The 17564-nt window shown below is 41.9% G+C and overlaps 1 protein-coding gene and 1 long non-coding RNA gene across 4 annotated transcripts in view; one reads left to right on the top strand and one right to left on the bottom strand.

The window, feature by feature from the left end:
- Positions 1-2002, bottom strand: part of LOC146348791 (uncharacterized) — a 32563-nt gene extending 30561 nt beyond the window's left edge. The window contains exon 1 of the long non-coding RNA XR_014790713.1: positions 1818-2002. This is a non-coding gene — a long non-coding RNA (uncharacterized LOC146348791). The remainder of the gene's footprint in view (positions 1-1817) is intronic.
- A 55-nt stretch (positions 2003-2057) lies between these two features.
- On the top strand, positions 2058-16979 carry TTPAL (alpha tocopherol transfer protein like). 3 transcript variants are annotated; one of them, XM_084854007.1, is made up of 6 exons: positions 2435-2659; positions 5095-5193; positions 5514-5549; positions 6121-6314; positions 11534-11644; positions 13421-16979. In XM_084854007.1, the coding sequence occupies exons 1-6, from the start codon at positions 2524-2526 to the stop codon at positions 13694-13696; spliced, it is 852 nt and encodes a 283-aa protein (XP_084710133.1). In that variant the 5' UTR covers positions 2435-2523; the 3' UTR covers positions 13697-16979. The 3 variants fall into 3 exon arrangements, with proteins under 3 accessions (XP_084710130.1, XP_084710133.1, XP_084710132.1); XM_084854004.1 differs by lacking the exon at positions 2435-2659 and adding an exon at positions 2058-2100 and having other exon boundaries at positions 5095-5549; XM_084854006.1 differs by having other exon boundaries at positions 2582-2659; positions 5095-5549.
- Positions 16980-17564: the final 585 nt, after the last annotated feature.

Here is a 17564-nt window from a genome sequence, read left to right as displayed (position 1 = left end):
ATTTGATAACTTCAGTTATAACAGGTCTAGCAGCAATTCTATCCCTAACATTTCTGATATAGCCAATAGGGCAAAATCCAATTCCACTCAAGGAACAGGACTTTTCCCTTCTTGTCTCCCCACTGCCGAGCACTATGCCACCTCCCCAAATCTGCTCCAGATGTTCCCCCAGCTCCTCAGAGCAGATTTGGGGGTGGAGGCTGCAAGGGAAGGAGGAATCGCTGATCAAACTTGTTCAGTTGGCAGGAGGGACTAATTGGATACAACTCATAAATTCCATTTTGAGGATGAGTAACATATCTGTCAATGTAGGAGAGACAAATTGCATATAGATTCTTGAACAGGTATTCTGTACACTGTACAGATACAGTGGAATCCTACACATGTCAACTCAGAAGTGTATACAGGATTGTAATTTTAAGTTGCAATCCTATGCATGTCTAGACAGAAAAATGGTCTAAACATGCATAGGATTGTGTCCTCAGTTTCTATCTTCTGGGATGTTCTAATCTGTAATCTTCAAATAGCAGGAAAAACTTATCTCCATCTCCAAATAACATTTTAAAAGATTTCTGTTTTTTCTTTCTTCTCCCTAATCTGTCTAATGAATTCTCCATCACAAAGTTGACATTGCCACTTATGTTTGTGACAGATTAGAATACAGGAAGACAGAGAATGGAGAAAGTAATTAAGCAATGGCTGGATACTTTTTCTAGGAGGGGAGTTCCTAGTCACTCCAGTCATTTAAATGGTAACACTTCTTTGCAAAATTCTTGACATTTCTAATTAAAAGCTAAAGGTTGCATTTCAGCATTTGCTAAAGCTCAATGTATTTTTTTACAAGCTGAACCTATGCAGTCAGAAGTAAGCACTGAGGAGTTAAATGGAGTTGACTCTCGGGTAACTATGTTTAGGATTGCAGTCATGCTAATCCTAATAATGTGAGTAGCATGCTATGTATTGCTGCTGCTCTTTGGGGTGTCTCTCTCTCTCTGTGTATATATACTATATACGCTGTGATGATCAGCTCTTACACTCCCAGATTTTTGTTTTTCTAAGCACTGCCAGAGTCTACATGGCATGTAGAAATGAACTGGTGAAACATGTCACCAGGCATTAAAAAGTTTGCACTTCAATGTGGTGCTTAAACTTTGTACTTTAAGGGTGCATGCTGGGAGTTGTAGGACTCCCCCCCATCTAAACATGCATAGGATTGCACCCTAAAAGTCAATTAAGGTGCGATCCTATGCATATTTAGACAGAAAAAGACGTCCTACAACTCCCAGCATGCCCCAGCAAAGCCGTGCTGGCTGGGGCATGCTGGGAGTTGTAGGGCATTTTCCGCTATACCCTTAAGAGTCAAGTCCTACGCGTGTCTGCTCAGAAGTAATTAAATGGGACTTACTCCCAGGAAAATGTATATGGGATTGCACTGTTTAAGTACAAAACGGTATAAACGTGCTACACGTCGTCCTTATCTACTTTCCCACTTTTTCGGAGTAGAAGGCACGCTTATGCACCGCGATAGCAAAAGGCGCCTCTAAGCCAGTGTGGTGCAGTGGTGAGAGCGTTGGACTGAGAGCCGGGAGATCCGGGTTCTAGTCCCTACGCGGCCACGGAAGCTCACTGGGTGACTCTGGGCCAGTCACAGACTCTCAGCCCAACCCACCTCACAGGGTGGTTGTTGTGAGGATAAAACGGAGCGGAGGAGGATAATGTAAGCCGCCTTGGGTTCCTTGCAAGAGGAAAAAAGGCGGGATATAAATGCAACAGACAAACAAATAAATAAATAAATAACAACTAACTAACTAACTAACTCTGCCCGGTTGTATGCGAGCTTTGATTTCCCCCGACACTCCTCCTACCGCTCCTGCCTTGCACAGGTACCATCCTACGCGCCGGAATCGGGGAACCGGAATTGTCGCTTCGCAGCCACGGAGGCCGGAGCCCCTTTGCCCCTCCGCGCGTGCCCAGTCTCGCCTCGGCGCCTCCTCTCCGCCAGGCCGGGGCTCTGTGGCGTCACCGGAACACTTCCGGGTGACGGCCGGGGTTCCTTCGCGGAAACGGGGTCTCTTCCGTTCTGGTGGAGCGGGAGCCGCGGTGAGTGCCGGGGAGGGGCTGAGGCCGGGGCCGGGCTCTTTCCAGCCTCGGCGTTGCTGCTGCTGCTGCTGCTGCTGCTGTTGTTGTTGTTGGCGGCGGCGGCGGCTCCCCCTCCCCTCCCCTCCCCGGACTTTGCTTTTCTTGCGCGCGCCTGAACGAGACTTCCGAGGAGCGGCTGCCTTGGCCGACGCCGGGCGCGCGCGCGTTCATGCTCCGAGAATGGAAGGTTAACGGACGGGGGCCTGGCGCAGAGAGAGAGAGCGAGCGAGCGGGCGGAGCCGGCCCTGCCGTTCGCGAGAGTGCAGCTGACCCTGGTCGACCCGGAAGGGCAGCAGCGTCCTCCAGCGCGATCCTCCGCGTGTTTAGACAGGAAAAGCTCCTTCGACTCCCCGCATTCCCCAGGCAGCGGAGCTGGTTGGGGGAATGCTGGGGACTGCGGGACGTCTTTCTGCGCGCACGTGCGTGGGATTGCGCCCTGAGGCGGCTATTTACAGAGCAGTCCTGTGCGTGTCTGCTTGGAGAGAAGTCCCATTGAGTTCAGCGGGACTTACTCTCCTAGGTTAGTGGGTGTTGGACTGCAGCCTGTCGGCCTTTTGTTGTTTTAATTTCTGGGACTGCATTTTAAATGTTTGCGATGCCGCTAGGCGTTCTTTTGGCCTTTATTTTTGTTTTATGCTGCAGCTTTAAACTTTTATATTGTGTTTTATCATGTTGTATTTTTATGGTTTTAGTTGTTGTGAACCGCCCAGAGAGTGGTACAGAAATGTGGTAAATACACAAACAAACATTAATTTATTATAATCGCTCTCTGGAAGAGACACTTTTTATGTTCTTTTTCTCTCAGATGGCAAAATAACTTGGCCAGCCTTGGGCACTGCTGTGTCTCTTGACATGGGAGGGATGTGCGTGTCCATGTACGTGTGCCATTTGCTGTTTTTTCTCAGGCAGCATAATGTCTTGGGCTGGCTCTGTGAGGGGGTGGGTGGGTTTCTTCTTCCCCCATACTAGAATTGGGGGTGGGGTAGGGGAAATCACCCTATGACATTGATTGGCAGGAGATTCAGTACAGACAGAAGAAATTACCCCTTCACACAGCCTTCAATCTATTTATGGACTTTGCTGTCTCAGGATGCCGTGATGGCCCCTGACTTAGATGGCTTTAAAAGAGGATTAGAGATATTTGTGGAAAATAAGGCTATCTGTGGCTTTGAATCATGTTGGCGATATGGACCCTCCATGTTCAGAGGAAGCATACTTCTAAAATACCAGTTGCTGGGAGGCAAACAATGAGGAAGGGCTATTGCCTTCATGCCCTACGTGTGAGCTTCCTGGAAGTGTCTGATTGGCCCGTGTTAGACATAAGATGCTGTACCAGATGGACCTTTTGACTGATCCAGTAGGGCTGTTTTTATGTGGTGTTACTATAAATCTGCCACTGTCAGTGGTGGTCACAATCGTTTTTCCTGTCATAATCATAAGTTTTCTAAGATTATCCATACTGCTTAGGAATTTTGAAAACTGGCTCCCAGTACAGCAACAACAGCTTTATCTGTGACTGAGTTTGGATGATGGATGGGGGAAACAATGCAGCATCAGTTGTTTCACCCGCCCCTGTGGGTGCCGTTCGTCCAAACAGGATTACTCTAATTACCCATGCGATGTGTTGCTGGGTCATCCGAACCTGCTGTGCGGCACAGGCGTAGTTCATTTTCACCCACCCTGCAACCTATACTGCAAAATGTGGGTTGTAGGGTGGGTGAAAATGAGCTATGCCTGTGCCATGTTCGGATGACATGGTGCAGGTAATTAAGGTAATCCCAGTTGTGCAACTGGCACGCGTGGGTGAAACAACCAATACTGCGTTGTTTCCCCCGCTGATTGTTCGAAGTTGCCCTATATTTTGGCATGAAGCTCATAGGTAGCTATTAGTGCACATAACAAATTACACCTGCTTTCTTCTGGCTCCTACCCAAGGCTGGTCTTAAACCGTTTCTAGGGGAGTTTTAAATTTTATTTTTCTAAGTACCCCAAAAGTTAAGTTTAAATCCCCATGACAGGAAACTCAGTTTTTCACTCTGCATAGTTTTCTGAAGGGACTTTGCATCATTTTGAGAGTAGGTACAGCTCCAAATGGAAAGGCCACCTGCCCCATGGTGTCAGAATGGAACCTTATATACACAGCACAAATTGTAAATGTCTTTAGGTTTATAGTATGCTGTCATAAGTAATGCTGTAATTATTCTGGGGTAAGTATCCTGTACAAACCATAAGACATTGTGCTGATGTAGAGCTTAGGAATCTTCAGAGTCCTAAGCCCATATTGAATCAATCAGTGTGTGTGTAAGGTGGGCTGTGTGCAGCCTTTCCAGCCACCACCCTTCAGATACTTTCTGGTTAATGGGGTGATGGGATCCCCTGAAATTCATGGGCTGCTAACTTCATGAGAGGGCACTGCCAGCTGAGATTCCCAGGTGTCACTGAGAAAGATTTCATCCTGTTTTTCCTTGTTTTCAGTAGGCCAATGCATGTAGCATTGGTCAAGCAATCTGGCAAGTGAGAGATTACTCCTTTGGTGCCTGAGGTAGGCAGTCAAACTCTAGAGTCCAATTTAAGAAATTATGTTGAAATTAAAGGGAAAGCGATGAGAGAGAGAAAAGCAAGCAGGATAACAACAAAAAAACAAAGTAGTTTCTACAACAGAAAGTAGCTTCTACAATACAAAATAGCTTCATCAATAGAAAATTCATCCTGTGGATTTGGCAAAAAGAGTGGGAGATATATGCCCAGCTGGCCGTGAGGAAATGGGAGTTGTCAGCTGTGGTGAATCTAGGGATTTTTAACAGGAAAATATATGTTTAGCCTAACATGACATTGTGTTCTATTTCACAACTCTCAAGGCTTTCGTATAAGACTGGGTGGATGCTTCTGGCCACCTTGCTGTCCTAGATACAAAGTTCATTCATAGCATTTTAATTTTTTTGTCTTTCCTTACAGATTTCCCCACTAACCAATGTCAGGAGATAGTGATGGCACCATTAGAAGTCCCTCTGAGGGATCTCTCTCAGGAATTGAGGTCCTGCCAGATCAGCCAAAGTATGTGTGCACGCTTTCTGCTGAGCTTGTTGCCAAGGCACGTGAAGAGCTGCAGGAAAAACCTGAATGGCGGCTTCGTGATGTTCAAGCCCTCAGAGACATGGTGTGCAAAGACTATCCTAACCTGGGAACATGTCTAGATGATGCTTTCTTGCTTAGGTTCCTTAGAGCCAGGAAGTTTGATTATGATCGGGCGCTTCAGCTTCTCGTGAACTACCATTGCTGTAGGAGGAGTTGGCCTGAGGTTTTTACTAACCTGAAACCATCTGCTATACAGGTTGTTTTAGAATCTGGTTTTGTCACTGTGCTTTCTCACTTAGATACTGAAGGACGCCATGTTGTTTGCATTCGCCCAGGTATGATTTACTGTTTAGGATTTAATTGGTTGTCTTTTTTTGTATCTTGTAAGTGCCTGCTTATACAGATACTCATATAGATTGCTCATTTGATGCAGATGCATTTTGCTCCTTTTTTCCTGATCAGTATTACAAATTCTGTGTTCTCTAGCCTACTCTTTTAACGAAGTTTGGTTAGAGAACAGAGTGTGGTTTTAAAATGCCCCTGAGGAAATGTATTTCAAAACGTGTTGGGTTAATAAAATCCTTCCCCCACCCCACTTTCCTCCCCTTCATTGAAAAATAAACCAGCACATATTTATATGGCTGTAAACTTGCCTTCACCTTCTCAAATATATGCCCTCCGTTTGACATCAGAGTTCCAAGAACATAAAGTTTGAAAACGTCTGGTATAAATGTTGTCTTATCTTTCATGAAGCAACTGGTTTTTTTCTTAAGCAGAAACTAATATAAATTAGGACAGTGTTAAAGGATGGCTAATAATTATAAGGCAAATAAGATTACATTTTGGAATATACTGTTGGTTTTCTATTCAGCTTTGTAACTTACCGTCTCTGTCTTATAACCATAGACAGATGGACACCAAGTAACTACCCGATTACTGAAAATATTCGTGCCATATACTTAACATTAGAAAAGCTCATTCAGTCTGAGGAGACCCAGGTGAATGGAATTGTAATCCTTGCAGACTACAAAGGAGTCAGCTTATCTAAGGCATCTCATTTTGGTCCTTTTATAGCCAAAAAAGTGATTGGAATTCTTCAGGTAAGATCTGAATCAACACAGGGAAAAATGTGCAATGTAAACTGTTGCTTCTTCCTAACTGTTGCCTCTCAGTGATCCAGATGTTGGGCACTTTCTTCTCTGTCCTCTACAAAGCAGGTTTTTTGAAGGACAAAAACATAGAAATGTACAATACATAGAACACGCTGGTAGTTTTGCAAGGCAAGGGTTAGCAAGGTAAGATTTGGGATCTTTGTTACATTTTACAAGTGCTAATGTCCTCTCAGTCCTGTGGGGCTCGCTCCGGCATAAGTAGGTACAGGATTGCATTCTCAGTGTAGGCAAACGAATCCTTACCTGAAGAAGTGTCCAATAAAGGATATGGAGTTATGTGTGAGAGCAGCTGCAGGAATAATGGACAAATATAGAAGGTGTATTGAAGATTCTCTGGAACAGGTTTGAAGGAACTGATGAAGATAGGAAGGGGCTACTTGATATTTAGATAAAGGGGATCCGACCAAATTGTGAGGTGTAGGGAATAATCTTATCTGCAGAATTTGGAATGACTGGAGGATAAGGCTATCAATGGCTACTCATGATGGCTATATATTACCTCCAGTAGGAGAGACAATATGCCTCTGAACACCAGTTGCTGGGGAACATGAGCAAGGGTGTTATTGCACTCATGTCTTGCTTTTGGGCTTCCCATAGTCATCTGGTTGGCCAAGATGGGAACAGAATGCTGTACTAGGTAGGCCTTTGGTGTGATCCAGCATGGCTGATCTTATGCTCTTATGGCTGAATGGGAAACATGTTGATAAAAAGTGAGTCAAGTACTTAAATATTTTTTCTTTTTGTGACCATTTATTTTAATCCAATGTAGGGGCTGGTTGCACTGTCTCTGGGATTGTTCCCCAGATGAGTCAGTATGCAGCTAGCTGCCTAATAATTCATGTATTCTAAGGAAATCTGAACAGTCTTAAATACAGCTATTTTGTATCTAAAATAGTATTTTACTTGCACAATCAAATTTGTTGTTTGCATTTATAATGTAAAATAAAGAGCTCTAGAAATATCATGACTTAATTTGAACAATGGGGCAGAGAATATGGCATCACTTGTAAAATGTGTCAGTGAAGTGAAGATCTCTACTTTTTTCTCATTAAAAACATTCAAGTTTCTAGTCCTCAGTATTATGTAGAAAATGGAGAAGATCTAGGTAGGAAGCCTGATCAGAGAATAAACTCCTGTTAAATCCAGTAGGATAGGTAAGGACTGTGGTAAATTCTGGGATTTACCTTTGTTTTTTTCCCAGGAAAGTGTGAAACATACAGTACCCATGCATTATTGAAATCTCTGAGAAATATTTAGCAGTTTTGATATAGGTTTACAGCAAAAAGGTCTGTAAGGAAATAAACAGAAACAAGCCTTAAACTGAAATGAAAGCAGTATGTTATTGTTGGCTTCGGTACTGGAAACAGAATGTCCAATAAACTTACAGCCAAGTGCTTCATAGTGATCATAGCTGAAGTTCTCCTGGCAGAATGCAAGTGCTGCATCATAAGCCAATGGATGTTGATGGCTATTTCCTTCTATAAGGATGCTGACTTCCTGCATTCCCTCTGACTTCGCTGTTTAAAATCCACCTCCTCCAAGCATATTTATATCATTCTGCCAACTTGAGAATAAAACTTCACACATCTAATGAAATGGAGAGTGTCCATGGAAGCTTATGCCATAATAAATTTGCTAATCTCTAAGGTACCACAAGACCTATACCATCTGGAGAAAGCTTTCATCCAAAACTTTGTAATAGAGAAACTTTGTAGCAAGTCTATATGACTTCTATATGACAAAAAAGTGCCTTCTCTTAGGAAGCACACAAGCTTGAAACACACAGGGCTCCTCATTTCCCAATATTTGACATCCTTTTATTTTTTATTTTGTAAGTGTAGCCTTGGTACCAGCTATTGCCGGCAAACTATACCTACATTATATGTTCATCAGATTTACAACCTCTACTATCAATGGCTTGCGTTGTAGGTGAGACATGGGCAAGAGCCTAACCCCTAAATTTATGTCTAAATTTACAGCTGTAAACTAATATCTGAAACCACCAGGCTTAGATAGTCACTATTAGGATATTAAGTGGCAAATTAACTGTAAATTAACTTGATGGGGTAATTCCCTTTTGAGTAGAATTCCAGAAACAGCTTCAAATTTGCATGTATATTCTTGAAGAGAACATTGTATCTCACAAATTCAAATAGTTACATCTTCACATAAATCTTTTGACATCAAAGTGGACATATTTAATTGTGGAAATATTTCAGTGTGGTGGCTTGTTTTTCAGTGGAACAAGAGATGGAATAGAACCCCAGTATAGCTTTTGCTTATTATAAAAAAGAGGAAAGCTCCATCTCGGTAATGATACCATATACATTTCTGAACAAAGTGTCCCATTGGAAGTTATATGATTAGCTTTACTTATGACTCTAGAGCAAATCTGAGACATCCTGTGCTCCATCATAATTGGGTATCTGTATTGTGTACCATTTGACACCCATATTTGCTGACCTGAAGCAGTCTGCATGGCCTTATGCATTCCAGACAGAAGTGGTGAAAATGCTAAAGGAATAGGAGTAATTGGTTGGATCCAGACTTAGTTATACTTAATGACTGTGTTGATGATTAGAGTGCAAATGGCAGAAGGCTTGTAACGAATACAATTGAGCACAGGTAAGAATCCATTTGTGATCTTATTCTGTAGTGGTGATGGCGACGAAGAAATCTTACTTCTCTGCCACCATTGCATCTGCTCAGTGTTGTCCAGCAGAGCTCTTTTGGGTGGTTAAAGTCCTCTTGGGTGCAGGCTCTACAATACAACAACTCAAGTCCTCAAAGGCCCACTTTGAGCAGCCAGACACTTTGCAGATAAAGTCATTTGTATTTGTGCCGACTTGGACGCCATTGTTTTGACAGAGTGTGAGATGTGTGGGACTGGTGCACCATCTACTCCTGTTATGGATACCTTTCAACTTGTGCAACCTGAGGACATGGACAAACTTCTTGGAGGAATGAGGCCTACTACTTGCTCTTTAGCTCCTTGTCTATCCTGGCTGGTGTAATCTGCCAGAGTTGGGTTGGATATCTGGGCGTCCAAAGTGGTCAGTGCCTCTTTGAGAGTCGGTGAGGTTCCTACAGCTTTGAAAGACGTAGTGGGTGAGGCCCGTGCTGGAAAAACCTAATCTAGATTCTATGGTTTCAGATAATTACTGCCCTGTGTCAAATTTGCCATTCTTGCGCAAGCTGCTGTAGTGTATGGTGGCCTCACAACTCCAAGCAGTGTTGGAAGATACTGATTATTTGGATCCATTCCAATCACATTTCAGACCTGGTTATCAGATGGAAACCGCCGTAGTCAGCCTGGTTGATGACTTACACTGGGAAATGGGTGGGGGGATGCAAGCAATCCTGTTGGTTCTTCTGGACCTCTCACCAGCTTTTGATACCATCAGTCATGGTACCCTTCTAGGTAGTTTGTGTTTCCAATTTAAAGTGCTGGTTTTGACATTTAAAGCTTTAAATGGTTTGGGGGCCGAATTACTTGAAGGACCACCTCAAACCATATCAGCCTGCCTGTACTTTAAGATCAGCAGGAGTGGCCCTCCTCACTTGCCCACATTTGAGGGCAGTTAGGTGGGAGAGTACATGAGAGGGAGCCTTTTTTGCAGTAGCCCCACACCTCTGGAATGAATTGCCATTGCAGACTTTTAGAAACTCTGAAAACTCAGATGTTTACTTTGGCCTTCCCCTATGTTTTATTGGACCGGGCTGTGTGTTGCTACAATTGTGTGTTGTAAGTTTTGTCTTTTGTCATTTTTTGAAATTTTCATTGTTTTTATTACCGCATCAGTTTTTATTAAGTGAATTTTATTGTTGTACAGCACCTTGGGAGGGCTCCTGCCCTGAAAGGCAGCCAAGAAATATTTTAAATAAATAAATAAATACTTAGAGCAGACCCACAGAAATTAATGGGATGTTAGTCATTACTATCTTACATCCCATAAATTTCTGCAGGTACTCTTAAATATGACTAAGTCTGGATCCAGTACAATGCATGTATAAAGCGCTTTGGCTATTGGGTGGTAAAAAATGTAATAAGTATATGTGCATGCATCAGACATACTATCCAGTGATATTTTGTATTTTGCGAGGTAACAGTTTATGCTGAATCAATTGGTACTCATCAAAGTAGGTAGCAATTGAATCCTGCTTTTATCAGAAGAGCCAGTGTGGTGTAGTAGCAAGAGTGTTGTACTGGGAGCCAGGAGATCCAGGTTCTAGTTTCCACTCGGCCATGGAAACTCACTGGGTGACTTTGGGCCAGTCACAGACTCTCAGCCCAACCTACCTCACAGGGTTGTTGTTGTGAGGATAAAACGGAGAGGCGGATGAGGATCATGTAAGCTGCCTTGGGTTCCTTGCAAGAGGAAAAAATGCAGGATAGAAATGTAATAAATAAATAATAAATAAATGATTATCATCCTAATCCTAAAAGCCACTGCCGTTGACACAGCAATTTATAGAATAGGACAAGTAGCAACAGTGTGTGTATATACCTGCTGGCTTAGGTACACTTGATGTACCTAATGAAATGGACTCTAGTCCACAAAGGCTTATGTTGTTATAAACACCACAAAATACCTTTTTGTTCTTGCTGCAACAGACTAACATGGCTGCCTCTCTGAAAACAAAGGGGCAAAATCTCTTGGCTTAAAATCAGTGTAGTTTATTCTTAAAATTATTCAGTTTAATATCAAGGCCTTTTTAAATTATAAGGGATCCATGTGAATGTTCATATAATCAGTATCTTCTCAAAAATATTTATTGTACTTAAGTCCCATTTTCATGTGGTGCTCCCAGCAGTCTCCCAGCCAGGTTATGGTCAGTACCCGATTTGTCAGATTCCCATTGTATCGGAAGTGTGTGTGTGTGTTTAAAGCTTACAATGTTTACCTTGTGGTTTCCTAAAGGAAGAATGCTTTCTTTGGACAGGATACGTTTGTTAAAATTTCTTGCAACTCTTCAGGAATACACATTCTACCTACAGCTCTTGTTTGTAACAAACTGTTTCTGCCCCTTTATGAGTTCATATGTCAGTAGAAGTGAGATGTAAAATAAAAAAAAAATTCTTTTGAAAGCTGATAGTTATGTTCAGTCTGTATAAACCTCATTGGCATTCTCTTTTGTGTGTTTAGGATGGCTTTCCTATTAGAATAAAAGCTGTCAATATCATAAATGAGCCTCGCATATTCAAGGGCATTTTTGCCATCATCAAACCTTTTCTGAAAGAGAAAATAGCAAACCGGGTAAGTAGTCATCATGGCTGTATAGAACAATACCAGTGGCTTATGCGGAGGGCTCTTCTTTACAAATGCCTGGCTTGTGGGCTTCCCAGAATCCTCTGGTTGGCCAGCGTAGGAAACAGGATGCTGGACTAGATAGGTCTTTGATCTGATCCAGCACAGCTGTTCTTATGTTCTTAAGTAATGCCTTTGAATAAGTAATAAGCTCTTTGCTGACTACATTTAAAGAAAGTTGAGAGGAATACGCATGGTTTGAACAGTGAATTTTATCTTGAATTAATAAAACGCGGGTCTTGTTTCCATGTTAAACACTGCCAGGAAAGAGTAATTTACAGTTTTAACACTAGATAGCTTCAGGCACTTGTGGTGGGAATTACAGATTGTTAACAGAAGGACTGTGTAACTATTGTTTGTTTTTATGTAATTTCTTTAGCCATTGGTCCCATTGTTTGTTCACTTAGGTCAGGGCAGTTTGGTTAGGATTGCAAGCAAGCTGCTGTTCAATCTTATGGATCGGCAAGCAGTCACATACATCTGCAGCTGAATTGTGACCTTTTTCTTTTTGAGGGGATAGATAAATCCCATGGAATACTGCCCAACAGAGCTGGAAAGGACTTTGTCTTTCTCTCCTCTTCCATCTCCCGCTTCCTTGTTGAAATGGTGCAAGCGCCCTTTCGCAGCTTTACTGTGGTCATGGCAGGGGGTTGGTAGCTACTCCAGTATAGGCAACGTGATGAGTCAAGCAGGCATGCATGGAAGCAAATTCTTTTTGGAAAGTGTGAGGACTAGCTTCCAAGTAAGTTTATTTAGGATTAAAAGGTGTAGTAATTAGTATTGCTTCTGATCTTCCATCATCTTTAGTATTAGATAGCTGAAGAAAAGGGAGTCACCTCTTTCTTTCTCTCTATAGCTTTTCTGTAGTAATTGTCAGCTAAGTAAGGTTCTAAACTTGAAACTGTTTTTTCTGAGGAACCTGGCTTATTCTAGACTCTTCCCCCTTCATGTCTCCTCTCCCCATTTCATCCACTGGATTCACGAATATGTACTTAGGGAGCACCTCAACACCACTCTGCTTTGCTTTGGGTCCCGTCCTGTCCCCCCATGAAGCTGACAGTCACCAGGAGGCGCAACTGCTGTAAGAAGCAGATGATACACATGAATTTCAGTCCTCTTTACTTCTATGCACTTGTTTTCACTTACAACACATAGCATCTTTTTGTCCTTTCCTGTACAGGTGTGCCATAGTTGGAGCAAGGGGGAACTTTATAACGCCCCTGTCTTTCAGCCTCCCCTTCATCCCCTTATTTCTTTCTCTCCTACCCTTGGAGCCTAGTGCTGGCAAATCTGAGTGTTTTGGAAGTCCTGTTTTTCTCCTCATCCCCTTTGATTGGCCATATTCAGTTTATGGATTTATCAAGCCTGGAGCCACTTGCCCACTCTTCATGCAGTAGAAGTAATCCACCTGTTTATACATTTTGCTGGCTTATTCAGGGATAGAATATAGCTATTATAAGGCTCCTTAGGGCTGCTTAAAGAAACATCCCTTTAAATATGCAACAAGGATTATAAGCCTGGAAATTGCTGTAACTGATTATGATCAGTCTTAAAAGTCCCAAGGACAGGGATATCAGCGTGGCTTCTAATGATGCCACTGTCACTTGGACCTGTGGACAAATACTGTGAATCTGAAATTGAGATCCCATTTGGTAATTTCAAGAATATCATCAACTTGATTTGAATTTAAAATATTGTTGAAATGTCTGGGTTTTTCTTCTTCAGTTTTTTCTTCACGGGTCAGACCTGAGTTCTCTTCATCACAACCTTCCACCGAGGATCCTCCCTGAAGAATATGGAGGTACTGCAGGGAAGCTGGATATCTCTACCTGGAATGAGTTGCTGCTGGCCTCAGAGGATGACTTCCTGTATGATGTCTCTCAACTGGCTCTCTCCAATGACTATTCACCTCTTGACCCATTAATGAGTGGGGAGATTGATGAGAAGCAATGTGATGACTCTTTGAGAAGCTTGAAAACACAGCTCTATTCTTGCTATTAGCGTACTAGTTAAAGCTTCTAAAAGGTCACCTTCCTGTTCACAAAGGGATTAGGATCTCTCATGTTCCTAAGGCTGTAGCCTATGTGTAGAGACAGCTGAGGCACTTTACATTGGAACCAAAGCAAATTCAAAAGTAGAAGCCAAGGAGCTAGGTGAAGTTGTGTGACAGATGGGTGCAGTTTGAACCAGCTTGAATGTTTTATTGACCCTTTGCAAAAGCAGCATCCCTCTGGGATTAAATGTGACACTTGAATAGAAATTTAAGAACTTTGCTAACATCAAGCTCCTAAGCAGTTACTTGAAAGTAGGTTGCAGTGCAGTTAATGGGACTTGCTTTCAAATAAACAAGTTTAGGATCAAAGCACTAGATCAGCCTTTCCCAACCTGGTGCCATCCCAATGTTTTGGACTACAGTTCCCAAGCTTCCTGACCATTGGCCATGCTGGCTGGGACTGATGGGACTTGGAAGTCTACAACATCTGGATGGCACAGGTTTGGGAAGGTTGCCTTAGATTCTCACTCAGGCAGAAAGGTAAAAATGGCGTAAAAGTTTGACAGTGCAGAAATATCATAATGGATCATGCTGTCCTCTTCTGTGGAAAAAGGAACAAATTGTGTGGACTGTGTGATAGAAGGATAGTTGAGTATTTTATGGCAGATGAAGCGGCTAATCCAGGAGGTACCTTTTGGGCTGTCAGCTTGATACTTTTATATACTGGTTTTTGCTATCCCTGACATTAAGGTGTTTTCACACACACACAGAATTTTCTCCTGTAGAGAGTGTTACTACTGAGGTGGAAAGCCTTTGACTTGAATCTTGCAGGAGTTAGCAAATGCAGTGGTTATCATTAAAGCTCAGTGAAAGCACATGCTCATTCTGCCTAACAGAAGGCATCAAACTGTCTGTGAATCTACTTTATACCCATACTTGAACTTGTTCAACAGAGAGGACCAACAAAAATGGACAGAGAGAATTTCGCATAATTCAGCTGTGGGTTAGTACCCTGCCTTATTAAAAGTAGGTCTGGTGGGGGTAATACAGAAATCATTGATAGTGGTAGGTGTCTGTCTAGTAAGGGAAAGAAGCTTGTTTAGATATCTTTATTTTTGGGAGATAGAATTTTTGAACTAGTCTCTGTAAACCAAATGTAGACAGGGTATTTTACAAGCACAATATCTAGTTTGTAAATGGTAATTTTCCCCCTGTTCAGTGTGATGTTTGGTCACTTGAGCCTCAGTGCTGTTTTGGCCTTGACTTCCTGTGCAGAGGTCACTTTCAGTCTTGTCTGTAGAGTCACCCTTAATATACATCAGTGCTTTCGATCTTCCTTAATGGTAGTTTAACTTATGTGTGTTCTGTCTTTGAGTTACATAGTATTCAGTTCATGGTCTTGAGTTATAAACTTTGAGCCCATTCTTCACATTTACTTCAGGCTGAAACCTTAATGGGGTCTGGACCCCCGGTTGCTGTTTCAGGAGTATAGGGCAGCAGGTCAACTTACCACCACCTCATCTTATAGCACTTTTTAAATGGTTGGAACTATTTGTGGAGGCTTTTACTTAGTGCCAACTAAGACCAGATACTGGTGCTTATTGTAAATATGGAATAAGGTCTTCAGCAGGTGGACCATTGTATTGTCAGTGCCAAACTTGTATTTTATTTTTCTAAATCACATAACCACTTGCCTCTGTATTACCAAAAGGCGAGGCAATTTTGCCAGCACTGCTGTGCTTAACCAAGAATTCTGCTTCAGGTATATATGATGTGTGGTATTTTAACTACCAAAACAGGCCATGGAATCTGTTTTTAATGCCTACTACCAGTCTCCATTGCAGTTGCTGAGTAGATACAGCAGATTTTATCCCTTCTCAGAGCTCCTTTGTATTCGGAGTTTTCCTACATGGATATACCTAATGTAAATTGCTTTTCCTGTGTGAGTCACTGGTGCCACCTGTACATATAGGAAACTGTGGTTGTTACTTATGTGCATGGCAGTGAAAAATATATGTGAAATTATGATGTGCATCCTTTCTTCTATTGGAAGCAATATCCATGTAGAAAAATTGAAGTGGTCCAGGCTACGATGACTATAAGTGAACTAACATTTGAGGTTTCACTGACCAAATACCCTAGAAATAACAATGGCTTTTCCCTGCAACCTCCCATCTAAATGTGGGCTCATAATTTATGGGGAAGTTGTTGTAAACGGACTTCCCCTGTTCCTCATATGTTGGTTTTCTTGGAGTAAATGAGTAGCAGTCCTTAAATGGTACTGAATGCCAATGTTCACTGTTAATGCAGAAAAAGTTGTAAGCCAACTTACATTTTACATTATATTAACTCTTCCTCAGTGATGGAACTTGACATCTTTTTTTCAAAGAACTCTTAAACAGAAGAATCCAGGAGGGTTTTTAAAAAAAAATCTTCTGGCCCCTGCAAAGGCTAATACATGGAAGTATGGTAGGACTTTCCATGAATTTTATTCTACAAGAACAAACATCTGGTTCAGTACCAGTTTTGAGTTTTATCCTTCCTTGCATTCTTCACATTTTTTGTTTTCCCATACACACTTGGGAATAACCAGATTTGTGACACTTGTAGAGATGGTATTTACTTCTAAAATGAGCCTACTCTAAATGAACTCCCCTCTTACAGTGCCTCCCCATCCCCCACAAAGGCTCTTCTGACAGGGTGTTTTCTATAAAGTCTTCACTCATCTCATTTCTGTAATGTCTGCTTTGGACAGGCAATTAAGCAAGGAGGTAGGATAGTGTTACAGAAATTAAATTTGGGCACCTTAGAAGCGGGAAGGAAAGTTAACATATTGTATGTATATTCTGGGACTTTGGTTCTTTGGCAGTATTGACACTTCTAAAAATAATCATTCCAAGCAGAGCAGATGTACTGGAGGAGTAGCAGGCCTTAAGCAAGACACACTGGTAACTTACCACAATTGTAAAATTGCCTTTATCTACATAGGAAGTAGAAAAATGATTACTATAAATAAAAAGTACTTGAATTTATACTATGGTCTGAACAAGCATAAAGCCTGAGGTTTTTCCAGAGGGTAGGTGAAGTGCTTTGTTTCTACTGTTCGGTCAGTTTTGGCATTTGTCAGTAATTGTTTCAAATGAATTTGTTTTGCCTTTTACTGTACGTAGAATTCAGGTGTTTGGTTAAAGTATACACCTTTTGAGAATTTATTTTTATATTGCACTTTATAAAATGAATTGTTTGTGTAACTTTATGCATGAGTGGATATTAAACAATCCTACTTTAAAACAGCCTCTAGTTATTTTAAGGGATTATTTGATGCTCCCTTATTTCATCAAAGTTATATTCCAAGTGTGTTAGTAAGCACAATTTAAAAGATTGTCCAGAACAGTTAAACCTATATCCACTGTGCCTTTGGAAAGTGGTAAGAGAAATCATAGTAAGAACCCAACTAGATAACGTGAAATGAGGCATTGTTTCATGTCTAATCTTTAGGGAGATTCCTGTGCACCCCCCCCCCCAAAAAAAAAAACAGAAGTGGGAGGAGGAAAGGGTAATATCCCTCCCCACCACATGCTGCAGTCCTTGCTGGCAGCTGTATGGGGAATTTTAAAAGATCCCCCCCAAAAAAGAAGCAATCCTGCATTTCTAGTTTGGCCCCAAGACTTACATTTCTGACAGTAGTGACAGCTGGCACATGCAATTAAACTGCACACAAAAGACTGTATTGGTTACATTATATGCAGTATTGCTGGCTGAAGCCTGACAGAACAAGTCCTTGAGATAGCGCTCCTTCACTCTGAAGCCTAACAGAGAGATAGAGGGCAAGAGTGCTGAAGACAGGCTATCTTTCCTCCGCACCCTGCCATCTGC

The sequence above is a fragment of the Heloderma suspectum genome, chromosome 4 (assembly GCF_057233095.1).
Source record: "Heloderma suspectum isolate Gila_16-S chromosome 4, 16-S_ref, whole genome shotgun sequence".
NCBI lineage: Eukaryota > Metazoa > Chordata > Lepidosauria > Squamata > Helodermatidae > Heloderma > Heloderma suspectum.
This window is presented reverse-complemented; position numbering and strand designations above follow the sequence as displayed.